Raw genomic sequence first — 14,999 nt, 5'->3', positions numbered from 1 at the left:
TGAGAGGTTTTTTCCCCCTTATGGATTCTTTTTTTTTTTTTTTGGGAGTTCCAGATTTTGTGTTTGAACTTTGAATAAAATAAGAGCCTTGGTAGTACAGGGATTTAAGGCACCCTGTTATTAAGCTTATTAAGACCAGCTGCCTGCAATTACTGCAGGGTTCGAATCTCGCCAAGGCTCAAGGTTGACTCAGCCTTCCATCCTTTCTAAGGTAGGTAAATTGAGGACCCAGTTTGTGGGGGCAATAAGCTGACTTTGTATAAATATACAAAAGGATGAAGGCTATTGCTGAGCACATTGTAAGCCGCCCTGAGTCTTCGGAGAAGGGCGGCATATAAATCAAAATTAAAATAAAAAAAATAAAAAAATAAATAAAATAAAATAAAAATAGGCAAACAGAAAAAAAAAAGAAAAGAAATGAATTCATTGCTTTCCTCCACATGTCTCCATTCCTGTTTTGTTATCTGGCATCCTTGCAAGGGTTGGCGCTCATTCATATGAGCTTCTGAACATGGACAAAGAAAAAGGCAAAGACAGAGGAAACGAAAGCCAACAAATTTAATACCTAAATAAGGGGGGGGAAAAAAAACAAAAATCAGGAAAAGATAACGAGAAAGCTGAGTTGAGCTTCTCTCTGCTTTGTTTGACTCTGAGCTGCTAGTCTGCTATATATATATATATAAAGAAATTTTAAAAATATACCCGTATTGTGGATTGCTAGCAGTTCAGGATGCAAGGAGAGTTTGCAGCAAAGGGTTGAGAAAAAGGAAGGGGGAAAAGGATTGTCACCTACCGATGGGACCGCCATACGGGGCTGCAGCCACCAAATAATCCCGCAAGTCTTCCTTCAAATTCCAGCTCATGCTATAAAGTTCCAGTTTCCTAGAGAGGAAAGAAGTACTTATTTTATTTATTTATCTATCAACTTCTATCAACAAGCTCTGGGCAGCTTACAACATAATTAAATAAGAGTAGATTTTTTTAAAAATCGTAATTTAGCTTTCATCTCTCTGTCCTGCACTACCCTCCTGCTCCTTCTGCGCCAGTGTTTCAATCAGCTAGATAATTATTTTTGCAACCTAATCATTTAAAAACCAGATAACTTTAAAAAAAAAAAAGCTGCAGAAATTTAAAAATCTACTGAAAACCTCCAGGAATGGGGCACCCACAACTTCTGGTGGCAAGCTGTTCCACTGGTTAATTGTTCTGATTGTCAGAAAATTTCTCCTTAGTTCCAGGTTGCTTCTCTCCTTGATTAGTTTCCATATTTTGCCTTCTGCTGCTTTGGAGAATAGCTTGGCTCCCTCTTCTTTGGGGCAGCCCCTGAGATATTGGAAGACTTGCTATCATGTCTCCCCTGGTCCTTCTTTTCATCAAACTGGACATATCCAGTTCCTGCAACCGTTCTTCATATGTTTTAGCCTCCAGTCCCCTAATCCTCTTGGTTGCTCTTCTCTGGATCTTTTCTAGAGTCTCCACATGTTTTTTATATTCTGGCGACCAAAACTGGATGCCATATTCCCAGGGTGGTCTTACTAAAGCTTTATAAAGCGGTACTAATACTTCACGTCATCTTGATTCTATCCCTCTATTAATGTAGATGAAGCGGGATCTGATAGATGACCACTGGATAACTTTCTATTCACTCTATTCTAAAAGCAGGAAATGCACCCGGTTGGAAAAAGTACAAAGTCAGCCAAAATCCTTTTGATACCTTTAGGAGGCCTCTAAGTTGTCAGAAGATAGGAACATTCTAATGACCTACAGCTTAAAGGTTGGTAAGGTCAAAAGGATGAAGGCTATTGCTTAAAGTACATTGTAAGCTGCCCTCAGTCTCCGGAGAAGGGCGGCATATAAATCAAATTAAAATAAATAAATAAATAAATAAATAAATTTAAAAAAGGGTATCCACATGAGCTAGAAGTCGTTTATCAACAGAAGATAATTTGAATCTATGCTCCAGTAATTTACAGAAGAATTATGATTGTTTGGTAAGGATAATGTAAAACTTTAGTAATTAGGAAATGTCAATTAAATATAACAAATGTATATGACCATATAAACTGCTGAGTTAACAGAATCCTTTGTTTGAAAATGTATAAAACTGTGGTCTCAGAATCATAAATTGTTCAGATTTTTAGGTACGCATGCCTCTCTCAACCTATCGCGCAATAAACTGGCTCTGGATGACCCAAAGGGATGTCTCTTATATCCTTTCTTCCATAACACTATTAATGCAGTCTAGGATTGTGTTGGCTTTTTTGGCAGCTGCAGCACACGGCTGGCTCATTTTTTTTTTTTTTTAATTTGATTTATATGCCGCCCTTCTCCGAAGACTCAGGGCGGCTTACAATGCGTTAAGCAATAGCCTTCATCCTTTTGTATATTTATACAAAGTCATCTTATTGCCCCCACAAACTGGGTCCTCAATTTACCTACCTTAGAAAGGATGGAAGGCTGAGTCAACCTTGAGCCTGGCGAGATTCGAACCCTGCAGTAATTGCAGGCAGCTGGTCTTAATAACCAGCTTAATAACAGGGTGCCTTAAACCCCTGTACTACCAAGGCTCTTAAGTGATTCTCCACCAGGGCTTCAAGATCCCCCTCGCAGTTACTACTATTAAGCTAAATTCTTTAAAAGCAGCAGATTCAAAACCAAAACCAGGTTCCTTTCAAAAGGAAAGCAGCCTGAATGCAGTTTAAACGTGCAACCGGTTGCTGTCACAAACCTACACATAAAATGCAACAGCCTTAAGTCACCCAACAATGCGATAAAATAACCCCTAAAGAGGTTCCTGTAGAAATGCAGAGTGAACTTTCCCCATCCCAAGGAGGAAGGAGGTATTTTGGGGAGGGGGGGAATTGCAAAAGACTTTAACGCCCCCCCTAACCCCGGGGAATTCTAGCCTGCTGCAAGGAGAAATTTCCTGACAGTGAGAACAATTAACCAGTGGAACAGCTTGCCACCAGAAGTTGTGAATGCTCCAACACTGGAAGTTTTTTAGAAGAGGTTTGACAACCATCTGTCTGAAGTGGTTGTAGGGTTTCCTGCCTAAGCAGGGGGTTGGACTAGAAGACCTCCAAGGTGCCTCCCAACTCTGTTATTCTATACTAAAAAGCTCAAACTCAGAAAGCTCAACCTGCCCCAGGAGCTGCTGATCCAGTTCTACGGAGGAATTACGGAGTCTGTCATCTGCACCTCCATAACTGTCTGGTTTGGCTCTGCAACCCAACAAGACAGAGACAGACTTCAGAGGATAGTTAGAAGGGCAGAAAAAACCATGGCTACCAACCTGCCTTCCATGGAGGACTTGTATACGAGTCAAAAAGAGGGCTGTGAAAATATCTACAGACCCCTCGCATCCTGGACATAAACTGTTTCAACTCCTACCCTCAAAACGACGCTATAGAGCACTGCACACCAGAACAACTAGACACAAGGACAGTTTTTTCCCCGAACGCCATCACTCTGCTCAACAAGTAATTCCCTCAACACTGTCAAACTATTCACTAAGTCTGCACTACTATTAATCTTCTCATCATTCCCACCACCCATCTCCTCCCACTTATGACTATATGTAATTTTGTTGCTTGTATCCTTACAATTTATATTGATATTGTTTCCTGATTTCTTATTTGTACCCTATGACTATCATTAAGTGTTGTACCTTATGATTCTTGGCGAATGTACCTTTTATTTTATGTACACTGAGAGCGTATGCACCAAAGACAAATTCCTTGTGTGTCCAATCACACTTGGCCAATAAAGAATTCTATTCTATTCTGTTCTGTTCTGTTGTTCTGTTCTGTTCTATTTATTAAGTCTGCACTACTATTAATCTTCTCATCATTCCTACCACCCATCTCCTTCCACTTATGACTGTATGACTGTAATTTTGTTGCTTGTATTATTTGTACCCTATGACTATCATTAAGTGTTGTACCTTATGATTCTTGATGAATGTATCTTTTCTTTTATGTACACTGAGAGCGTATGCACCAAGACAGATTCCTTGTGTGTCCAATCACACTTGGCCAATAAAAAATTCTATCCTTTCCTACCCTACCCTACCCTACCCTACCCTATCCTAATTCCATTCCATTCCATTCCATTCCATTCCATTCCATTCCATTCCATTCCATTCCATTCCATTCCATTCCATTCCCTGTTGTTCTGTTCTGTTCTGTTCTGTTCTGTTCTAAGCATATGACCTAATAGAATTATATCAATTCTATACTAAGTACATGGCCCCTGTTGGAAGAGTTGTAACATTACCATGATGGTCTCATCCTCATCATCCCCTTCTGGCTGGGGAGGATGGGCTTTGCAATGCAAAGCTGCTAAAACTGTCCTGGGCAAACCCCCTGTCTTGGGGGTTTTGTGTACCCCCACCCACCCCCACCCACCCACCCAATAAGCATCATTTTGCACAGGAGTGGGGTGGAGGGCAAGAGTGAGAGATGCAAAAAAAGAAAGCACACAAAAAAAAGTTTTTTGGTGGGGAGCAAAAGTTTAAGAGCCTAAAAAAAGGGATTTGGGAGGGGGAGGGGGTGTCTGTTATGGGGAGCCTTCATTGTATCGCAGGAAGAAAGGCTTTTCTGGGTGGGTGGGGGTCTGCAAAAGAAAGCCACTGACCGGTAATAGGCGGATTCCCCCAGGGGATCCCAATTGGCCGTGTAGCAATCCATTTGGGGCGAGCTGGAGGGATCTGGGGCGCTCAGCTGCTCTCCTTTGCTGCTCTCGAGCACTTCCGCCCTCACTTCCCGGCCTAGGTAAGCGGAAGGGAGGAAGCGGCGGCCGCCATGTTGAGCGAGGGCAAGCTCCAGCACCCGGCTTGGCTCTCGGCTGCCCTCTAGAGGGGAGAGGAAGGACGGCTGCTGGCCTGCAAGGGGGAAAAGGGCGAAGGAGCCCTCTTATAGTCCTCGACGTACGACCACAACGGAGCCCAACATTTCTGTTGCTAAGCGAGACCTTTGGTTAAGTGAGGTTTGCCCCGTTTTACAGCTTTCCTGGCCGCCGTTGTCCAGTGAATCCCTGCGGTTTGGAACAGGGTGGTTCAGTGAATTCGGGCTTCCCCGTCGGACGCTGCGACCGTCATAAATGTGAATCCTGTTACTGAGCATCCAAATGCAAATCACGTGACTGCGGGGAGGCTGAAATGGTCATAAGGGTGGGGGAAAAAAAATCACCTGAGTCACAAAAATCGCATGACTCACTTTTCTCGGTGCCGTTGTAACTTCGGTCGCTAAGTGAACTCTTGCAAGTCGAGGAGTTACCTGTACAATTTTTATGCATGAATGCTGTGTTCTGTTATGCCATACGATCAGGGGTGGAATCCAGCAGGTTCTGACAGGTTCTGGAGAACCGGTAGCGGAAATTTTGAGTAGTTCGGAGAACCGGCAAATACCACCTCTGGCTGGCCCCAGGAGTGGGGTGGGAATGGGGATTTTGCAGTATCCTTCCCCCAGGAGTGGGGTGGGAATGGGGATTTTGCAGTATCCTTCCCCCTGGAGTGGGAAGGGAATGGGGATTTTGCAGTATCCTTCCCTCTGGAGTGGGGTGGGAATGGAGATTTTGCAATATCCTTCCCCCTGGAGTGGGGTGGGAATGGGTATTTTGCAATATCCTTCCCCCTGGAGTGGGGTGGGAATGGAGATTTTGCAGTATCCTTCCCCTGCCACACCCACCAAGCCACTCCCACCAAGCCACACCACGCCCACAAGCCACGCCCACAGAACCAGTAGTAAAAAAAATATTGGATTTCACCACTGCATACGATATATATATATGTATATGTATGAGGACAGCGAAGATCATAGGAAGCTCACTTCCCGCTATTCAGGATAACTGCTTATAAGCACTATGTGCTCGGAGCTCAAAGCCTTGTTAGAGACCCCGCACCAGTAGTGAAATCCAAATTTTTTTTACTACTGGTTCTGTGGCTTGGTCGGTGTGGTGTGGTGTGGCTTGGTGGGCATAGCAGGGGACGGATACTGCAAAATCCCGATTCCCACCCCACTCTTAGGGGAAGGATATTGCAAAATCTCCATTCCCTCCTCACTCCTGGGGCCAGCCAGACGTGGTATTTGCCGGTTCTCCGAACTACTCAGAATTTCTGCTACCGGTTCTCCAGAACCTGTCAGAACCTGCTGGATTTCACCCCTGCCCCCCACACACACCACAGCCTGTTTCTCTTGGACTAGAAGCAGGGGGTTGGACTAGAAGACCTTTAAGGTCCCTTCCAGCTCTGATTAATTAATCACTTCTTCTTTCAAGAGAGAAATTCCCTTGAGGATGGGTTCCAGCACAAGTCCCAAAACCCAGAAGGCTAAACTTCTGGTCCCGGTGACTGACCCAGATTGGATCCTGCAACATTATCCTGGGACACATATGTTCGCCTCCGTTCATGAGGGGGTCAACCTGTTCTCCAAAGCCCCTGAAAGCAGGACGAGAAGCCATGGATGGAAACTCATCAAGGAGAGAAGCAACTTAGAACTAAGGAGGAATTTTCTGACAGTGAGAACAATGAACCAGTGGAACAGCCTGCCACTAGAAATTGTGGGTGCTCCATATATTATATTCCTTGTAAGCCGAGATCTGGTTGTATATGGGTCTGTAGTGCCTTTGTATGACACCCTAAAAGTAGGGTAGCTACTTTTAGGCAGGGAAATGTCATTTGGTTGAAAAGCTTTCGTTTTTTTGGACCTCGGATCCTGGCCTTCAAAATTCCTGCAAGGCCAGCCGAGAGTCTTATCAAGGAACTCCCACGAGGCCAGCAGTTGATTTGAGGTTAACGTCCCTTTCCCCGTTGCAGATAAATTAGCTAGGAGGTTTTGCCTGCTTAATGATCAGCCTTATCAATTGGGAGCAGAGAGGTTGGGGCTGCAATGTTGAACCCATCTTTGGTGAGGCCCATCCTCTTGCAGGGGTCAGAATACTTCCTTGCTGGAGGAGGAGAAGGAGGGGAGGAGGAGGAAGAGGAGACGAAGGACTGTGGAGTCCTCTGAGCTTGGTTGTTTTTTTGCAGATGTTTCATTACCCAACTAGGTACTGGAATATTATCAGTGCTGTTCAATGTTACCGATGGATGTTACCTAGTTTGGAATGGAAGAAAATATGGAATGGAATGGAATGGCACGGAAGAGAATACAGAAGAAGAGGGGGAGGGAAGGGGGAGGGAAGAGAAGACAAGGAAAGAGAATTGAAGTTGATGGGATAAGAAGAGGAGAGGAGAGAAGAGAAGATGATGGATGGGATAAGAAGAGAAGATGATGGGATGGGATGGGATGGGATGGGATGGGATAAGAAGAGAAGAGAAGATGATGGGATGAGAAGAGAAGAGAAGATGATGGGATGGGATAAGAAGAGAGGAGAAGAGGAGAGGAGAGGAAAGGAGAGGAGAAGAGAAGAGAAGAGAAGAGAAGAGAAGAGAAGAGAAGAGAAGAGAAGAGAAGAGAAGAGAAGAGAAGAGAAGATGATGGGATGGGATAAGAAGAGGAGAGGAGAAGAGAAGAGAAGAGAAGATGATGGGATGAGAAGAGGAGAGGAGAGGAGAGGAGAGGAGAAGAGAAGAGAAGAGAAGAGAAGAGAAGAGAAGAGAAGAGAAGAGAAGAGAAGAGAAGAGAAGATGATGGGATGAGATGAGATGAGGAGAGAGGAGAGGAGAGGAGAGGAGAGGAGAGGAGAAGAGAAGAGAAGAGAAGAGAAGAGAAGAGAAGAGAAGAGAAGAGAAGAGAAGAGAAGAGAAGAGAAGAAAAGATGATGGGATGGGATGAGAAGAGGAGAGAGAAGGGAAGGGAAGGGAAGGGAAAGGAAGGGAAGGGAAGGAAGGGGAGATGATGGGATGGGATAAGAAGAGAAGAATCCTAGAGCTGGAAGGGACTTTGGAGGTCTTCTAGTCCACCCCACTCCCCAAGGCAGGAATCCTTATAAAATCCCAGACAAATGGCTGTGTTGGAAGAACTGTCCATCTGGGGTCACTTCCAAGTGGGGAGAAAGACACTGGAAACATGGAGGCTGCTTGGAAAGTTGGTTTAATGATGAAGTAGCAGAACCACCAAGCACCTGTGATTCTGGGTACCTGACCACACGGTTTGATGAGCACCTGGATTTTTATACAGGTTGTTCTACGGCATTTTGTAATTGAGAGACTTGTTTTGTGCATTTTGTTATTTGACTTTAATTTGTTTGTCTCGTGAAGGCCGGCAATGAGTTGGGGCCTTCTAATCTTGTTTGTTGCTGCTGTTGCTAGTTGCGAAGTTGTGTCCAACCCATCGCGACCCCATGGACAACTTTCCTCCAGGTCTTCCTATTGTCTACCATCCCCACCCCATACCATTTAAGCTCATCTTGTTGAAATCTGGTTTAATCTTGTTTAACAAATGTCATTAATCCTAGATGCTTCCTCTGGGTTTTAATCCTGTCTTGAATGGATGACCAAATCTGCATTTGGTGCTCCATTCCTCTAACCGCAATAAAAATCCCTTATGCCACCAGACTCCAAATTTTGGGCTTAGAACTACGCCGACTTCAGTCTGTAGTACATAAAATTATCTGCCACAATGTCCTTCCTGTCAATGACTACTTCAGCTTCAACCACAATAATACACGAGCAAATAATAGATACAAACTCAATGTGAAGTTTCCGGAAGATGCCCTAATTAATTCATGAGCCATGAGCCGAACTTCAAAAGAAATACAGTCATTTATTAGGAGCACCATTTCGGCAATATTTGGATGCAGTTAGAACTAATCCCACGTAGATTTACGTTCCCCTATGACCCTGTCTCTCCCCTCCTCCCTGGCCATGAATAAATCACGTTCTCCAATTAACCACTTTGGCTGGCTGTGAAACCCAACACCCTCCTTCTGATTGCGGTCAGGAAGAATGTATGGAATGCACTTCAATTAGGGAAATCAATCAGCTCTATCAGTTCTCCCTCCCTCCTGCTCATGGCAACTTGAAAGCTTTGCAAGTTGATACTCAAGGTAAACCGTTCCAAACTCGATTGCAGAAAATATGACTTCAGCAACAGAGTGGTCAATGCCTGGAATGCACTACCTGACTCTGTGGTTTCTCCCGCAAACCCCAAAAACTTTAACCTTAGACTGTCTACTGTTGACCTCACCCAGTGGTGGGATTCAACAACTGGTTCTTTGCCCTAATGACCAGCTGGGTAGGTGTGGCTTGGTGGTCATGTGACTGTGTGGGTGTGGCCAACTCAACGTCACGCATGTCGATGGGTGCTTCGCCTTAGCTGTTACAATGTAATAAGGGTTAACCAAAGAGGCAGTTTCTGTAAGCAGGGCAATAAAGATTAGGCTAGAAACAACACCAGAATGTTGTAATTCCTTACAGGATTAGCCCTGTAAAGTGGAAAAAAACAAAAGGAGATTTCTTCCAACAACTGGTTCTTCGAACTGCTTAGAAAGTTAACAACTGGTTCTCCCAAATAAGTGCGAACTGGCTGAATCCCTCCATTGTCCTCACCCCATTCCTAAGAGGTCTGTAAGGGGCGTGCATAAGTGCACCGGCGTGCCTACCGTCCCTGTCCTAATATTCCTTTTTACTGACTCTTTTCATGTATTCAAATTATGTTTCTACTTTTACCTGTTATCTTATATATGCTTGACAACTAAACTTATGATTATGATTTCTAAAAGTTGGCCCCTTAGTTTCAACTTGGGGCAGAGAGCTGAGGCTCCGAGTTTCTGTCTTTAGAAACCTGTTTCTCCTTTAGGGAAAATATAATATTCTGCCTTTTTAATATTTCCTAAAACATTTCATTCTTCTAAGAGGGAGTGGGGGCTAACTTTCTTCAGACTGGACAGCCATTTGCCTGCGATGCTATAAGGTCTCCTGCCTGAGCAGGGGGTTGGACTAGAAGACCTCTAAGGTCCCTTCCGACTCTGTTATTCTGTATTGGGACGAAGGGTGATGTGACAGCGGGGAGCAAATCCTTCGGCTGGGTGGTGGAGTCTCTTCCTGGGGAGGCCGGATGCTGCACGTGTCCCTTGGAAGGAAAACCCCTTCCAAGGTTAGCCAGTCAAGGCTACAAATTCGTGGGACTTTCTCCGAGCCAACTGGAAACAGGAAGAGAATTGGAATCTAAAGAAGAAGAAGACAAAAACAAAAGAGAGAGAGAGAGAGAGAAGGAAGAAATGGACAGGAGAGAAAGGGGGGGGGATTTAGGAATGAATCAATAAGCTTGGTGGAAGGACATTTAGAGGGAGGTCGGCGGGGGAGAGCAGAGGACAGGACTATTACTATTACTATTATTATTTATCCCTGTTATTATTTTTCACTTCCCCCTTTTATTGGCTCTTCTTCTCCTCCCCCTCTCTTTCTTCCTCTCCGTCTCTCCCCCTTCCTCCTCCTTCTTCCCTCCTCTTCTTCCTCCCCTCCCCCCTTTTCTCCCTCTCCCTCCTTCTCCTCCCCTCCTCCTCTTCCCTCCCCCTCCTTCTCTCCCCTTTTCTCCCTCTCCCCCTTCTCCTCCCCTCCTCCTCTTTCCTTCCCTCCCCCTCCTTCTCTCCCCTTTTTTCTCCTCCTCTTCTTCCTCCCCTTCCTTCCCCTCCTCTTCCTTCTCTCCCCCTTCCTCCCCTTCCTCCTTTTTCTTCCCCTCCCCCTCCTCAACTCCCCCTTTTTCTCCCTCTCCTCCTTCTCCTCTCCTCCTCCTCTTTCTTCCCCTCCCCCTCCTTCTCTCCCCCTTTTTCTCCCTCTCTCCCTTCTCCTCCCCTCCTCCTCTTTCTTTCCCTCCCCCTCCTTCTCTCCCCCTTTTTCTCCCTCTCTCCCTTCTCCTCCCCTCCTCCTCTTTCTTTCCCTCCCCCTCCTTCTCTCCCCTTTTTTTTCTCTTCTTCCTCCCCTTCCTTCCCCTCCTCTTCCTTCTCTCCCCTTTCCTCCCCTTCCTCCTTTTTCTTCCCCTCCCCCTCAACTCACCCTTTTTCTCCTCCTCTTCTTCCTCCCCCTCCTCTTCCTCCTCCTCCTTCCCCTCCTCTTCTTCCTCCCCTTTCTCCTCCTCCCCCTCCTTCTTCTCCTTTTTCCTCTTCCCTCCCTCTCTCTCCCTTATTCTCCTCCTCCTCCCCCTCCTCTTTCTCCTCATTCTTTCCCACCCTCCCCCCCTTCTGTTGTTTTGCATGCACACAGACTGCTTCTGTAGGGGAGATAAGTTCCTTGTTCTGTGTCTAACCACACTTGGCCAAATAAATAAAGTACAGAATATAAAAGGAAAAAAAGAGCAAGCCACAGGAGGAAAAAAAAAAAGAATCAAAGATAAAGGAGTCGAATTAAAACAAATATGAATCAGGGGCATTCTGACTCCAGGGTTTATATTGTTTCCGTCCTCACCACTTTTGTTGACAAAGAAAGAAACGGAGACAGCAAAAGTTTCAGGTCTATCTTTAGAAATAACACCAACATTCAGGAAACAAGAAGCGGAAAAAAGCAAGAAGAGATTTTTTTAAAAAAAAAGGAGCTAAAACAAAGGAGCTGGCTCAGCAGAAAGCTGAAAACGAAGTAGGTGTCAAAAATTCATATGGCTGTATTATTATTATTATATTAGTCCATGCCTAAGGCAGGACTAGAACTCACCATCTCCCAGTGATCTCCCAAAGTCACCCAGTCAGTCTTCATGCCTAAGGCAGGACTAGAAGTCACCGTCTCCCAGTGATCTCCCAAAGTCACCCAGTCAGTCTTCATGCCTAAGGCAGGACTAGAACTCACCGTCTCCCAGTGATCTCCCAAAGTCACCCAGCCAGCTTTCATGCCTAAGGCAGGACTAGAACTCACTGTCTCCCAGTGATCTCCCAAAGTCACCCAGCCAGCTTTCATGCCTAAGGCAGGACTAGAACTCACCGTCTCCCAGTGATCTCCCAAAGTCACCCAGCCAGCTTTCATGCCTAAGGCAGGACTAGAACTCACTGTCTCCCAGTGATCTCCCAAAGTCACCCAGCTGGCTTTCATGCCTAAGGCAGGACTAGAACTCACCATCTCCCAGTGATCTCCCAAAGTCACCCAGCCAGTCTTCATGCCTAAGGCAGGACTAGAACTCACCGTCTCCCAGTGATCTCCCAAAGTCACCCAGCCAGCTTTCATGCCTAAACTGGGTATTTATAGTTGACCAAAACATATTTACCAATGAGATTGCTCACAGGTTAATCATAAAAAGAAAGAAAACAAAAATCGACACTCTTGTACCCATAAAGGAGGATATTTCTAGCTTAGGGTTGAACTGCTTAGGGTTCTTGATGATTCCGAGCTTGGTTATTTTCTTGCAGTCATTTCATGGCCCAAACGAAGTCGCATCATCAGTGCTAAAAGGCAGGCAGTTTGCTCTCTGCAAACCCCTCTCTCTTCTAGCACTGATGATATTAAATAGTTGGGTCACGAGACATCCGCAAGAAAACCACCAAGCTCAGAGAGCAACTCTTGTGTTGGGACTGTGTTGCCTTCCGCGCCTGCACCTGTCAAAGGCAAACCACAGCTTTCCGCTGACTTGCTCTGGGTCTAAGTGACTTCCTCTTGAAGCCCAGACACTTTAACCCAGAATCAAGACAAGGCTGGGTGTCTCTTTACTAAGGAGGCAATGTTGTGGCCTGGCAGACTCCAGCTGGGCTTAGATGCTCACGGCCAAAATATATCACACTTTCGTTTCTTCCGGTCTTGCAGAAATCTCTCCGTTCCTCTTAGCCGTGCTTCGTTCCCCTTGCAGGTCTGCCTCGGTGCTCTGGGTTCAAGTCCAGCCAGCTGCTCAGCCGGTTCTTCTCCTGGCCTTAATCCTCTCTCCAGCTCAGCCTGCGTAATGGGACATCATGGCTGGCCAAACCCGTCTCCTTTTGTTTTAGCTTATTTGATGTTTTTATTCCGTCATCGTGTGGTGAGATGGGCGGCCCACAACTTTAAAAAATAAAATAATCATAAAATAATAAAATAACGTAACATAATAACAAAACAAAACAAATACAATAAAATATTTTGTATTACTAATCAAGCTTTGGGTCACTTGATAGGGAGATGGGCAGCATACAGGATTAAAATATAATAAGAAAACAAATAAATGCATCTATCTAACATCTGTATCTATCTGTCTGTCTATCTATCTATCTATCCATCCATCCATCCATCATCTATCATCTATCTATCTATCTATCTATCTATCTATCTATCTATCTATCTATCATCTATCTATCATCTATCAATACCTATCTATCTCCATCTCTCTATTTCTATCATTCCATTTATCTATATCTATCTATCTATCTATCTATCTATCATCTATCTATCTATCTATCCATCTCTCTCTCTATCTCCCATTTATCTATATCATCTATCTATCTATCTATCTATCTATCTATCTATCTATCTATCTATCTATCTATCTATCTATCTATCTATCATCTATTTATCATCTATCTATTTCCATCTATCCATTTATCAACATCATCTATCTATCTATCATCTCCATTTATCTATATCTATCTATCTATCTATCTATCTATCTATCTATCTATCTATCTATCTATGATCTCTCTCTCTCTCTCCCCCCTCCCCCCTCCCCCTCCCCCCTCCCTCCTTCTCTCTCTCTCTCTCTCTCTCTCTCTCTCTCTCTCTCTCTCTCTCTCTCTCCCTCCCTCCCTCCCTCCCTCCCTCTCTCTCTCTCTTGCAGAATTAGGCAAATGAGCTTCTTCAGGCCAGTCTGATTTTTTTGAGGAACTGAAAGGTTTCAAAAGAATTCAAGTTAGCGGGGAAATATTTTCCTATTTGGGCCAAAGGTTACTGTTGAGTAGACTTGAAAAAGTGACTTTTGCTTTAAATTGGCTAAAATAAACTGGTTTGCATTTTACCCATCTCTGCATACTTTGTTCCAGAAACCACCATACTGAATCAATTTTTTAAAATTAAAAACAATGACAACAATGAAAAATCAAAACAATTAAAATTAACATTTATTTGTATTCATCTCTTTCGTTCCTATCCATGTTTATATTTATACCTGCTATCTTGTACATGTTTGACAAACTAATAAATACAAATACAAATACAAATTTTATTCGGGTACATACTTTGAACACTTCCTGCATTCCTCGTTAACTTTTACTCTTTCCGTCAGTGTCTCTTCCAACTTAGTAATTGTAATCAAATAGTAATTTGAAAATTACTATTTTCAAACTTGGCCATTTTAAGATGTGCGGCCTTCAACTCCCAGAATCCCCCAGCCAGCCAAGCAAAAAAGGAGGGAAATTCAAGCGAAGAGGAGCACGAAGGAAGATGAAAGAGAATAGTGGTAGCTCAGGATTGAACTGTGGGGTCCTTGGCGCTCTCTCAGCCTGGTGGTTTCCTTGTAGACATTTCATGACCCAACTAGGTAACATCATCAGTGGTAGAAAGAAGAGAGGGTTGGGGGAGGAGGAGGAGGAGGACTGAGAGGGTCTTTGGTGCTCTCTGAGCTTTCTGGCAGACGTTTCATGACCCAACTAGGTAATATCATCAGTGGTAGAAGGCAGTGATGCAGGGAGGAGGAGGAGGAGGAGGAGGAGGAGGAGGAGGAGGAGGAGGAGGAGGAGGAGGGTTCTTGGTACTCTACGAGCTTAGTTTTTTCTTGCAGACTTTTCATTACCCAAGTAGGTAACATCATCAATGCTAAAAGGGAGCAGGGTTTATGAAAGGGAGGAGGACTATGGCATCCTTGGTGCTCTCTGGTTGCTTTCTTGCAGACGTTTCATTGCCCAACTAGGGAATATTATCAGTGCTAGTGTTATGGAATGAAAGACTGAAAAACATTCCTGGGTCAGCCAGATACAGTTTATTGCGCAGGTTCAGAGCCAGATTTGGACCTGAAATTCTGAACCCCGGATAGCTCTGATACGTTTCCAACACAAAGGGTTTGGTGAGCGCATGCATTTTTCCATATATGGTTAACATACACTTGTTATGTGATAATTGACACTTCCTAATTACTAAACCATTATTGTCTAGTTTATAAGATTATCTTTAGCTAGACAAC

At 44.4% G+C, this 14,999-nt stretch overlaps 1 protein-coding gene across 1 annotated transcript in view; it reads right to left on the bottom strand.

Annotated features, from left to right (window-relative positions):
* VPS16 (VPS16 core subunit of CORVET and HOPS complexes) overlaps positions 1–4,774 on the bottom strand; it is a 33,201-nt gene extending 28,427 nt beyond the window's left edge. Inside the window, exons 1-2 of the mRNA XM_060692274.2 lie at positions 4,636–4,774; positions 794–882 (exon numbers count right to left, since the gene is read on the bottom strand). Coding sequence (XP_060548257.1) covers positions 794–882; positions 4,636–4,688 — 142 coding nt within the window. The 5' untranslated portion in view covers positions 4,689–4,774. The remainder of the gene's footprint in view (positions 1–793; positions 883–4,635) is intronic.
* Positions 4,775–14,999: the final 10,225 nt, after the last annotated feature.

The sequence above is a fragment of the Pantherophis guttatus genome, chromosome 8 (assembly GCF_059756535.1).
Source record: "Pantherophis guttatus breed Tessera chromosome 8, ASM5975653v1, whole genome shotgun sequence".
NCBI lineage: Eukaryota > Metazoa > Chordata > Lepidosauria > Squamata > Colubridae > Pantherophis > Pantherophis guttatus.
This window is presented reverse-complemented; position numbering and strand designations above follow the sequence as displayed.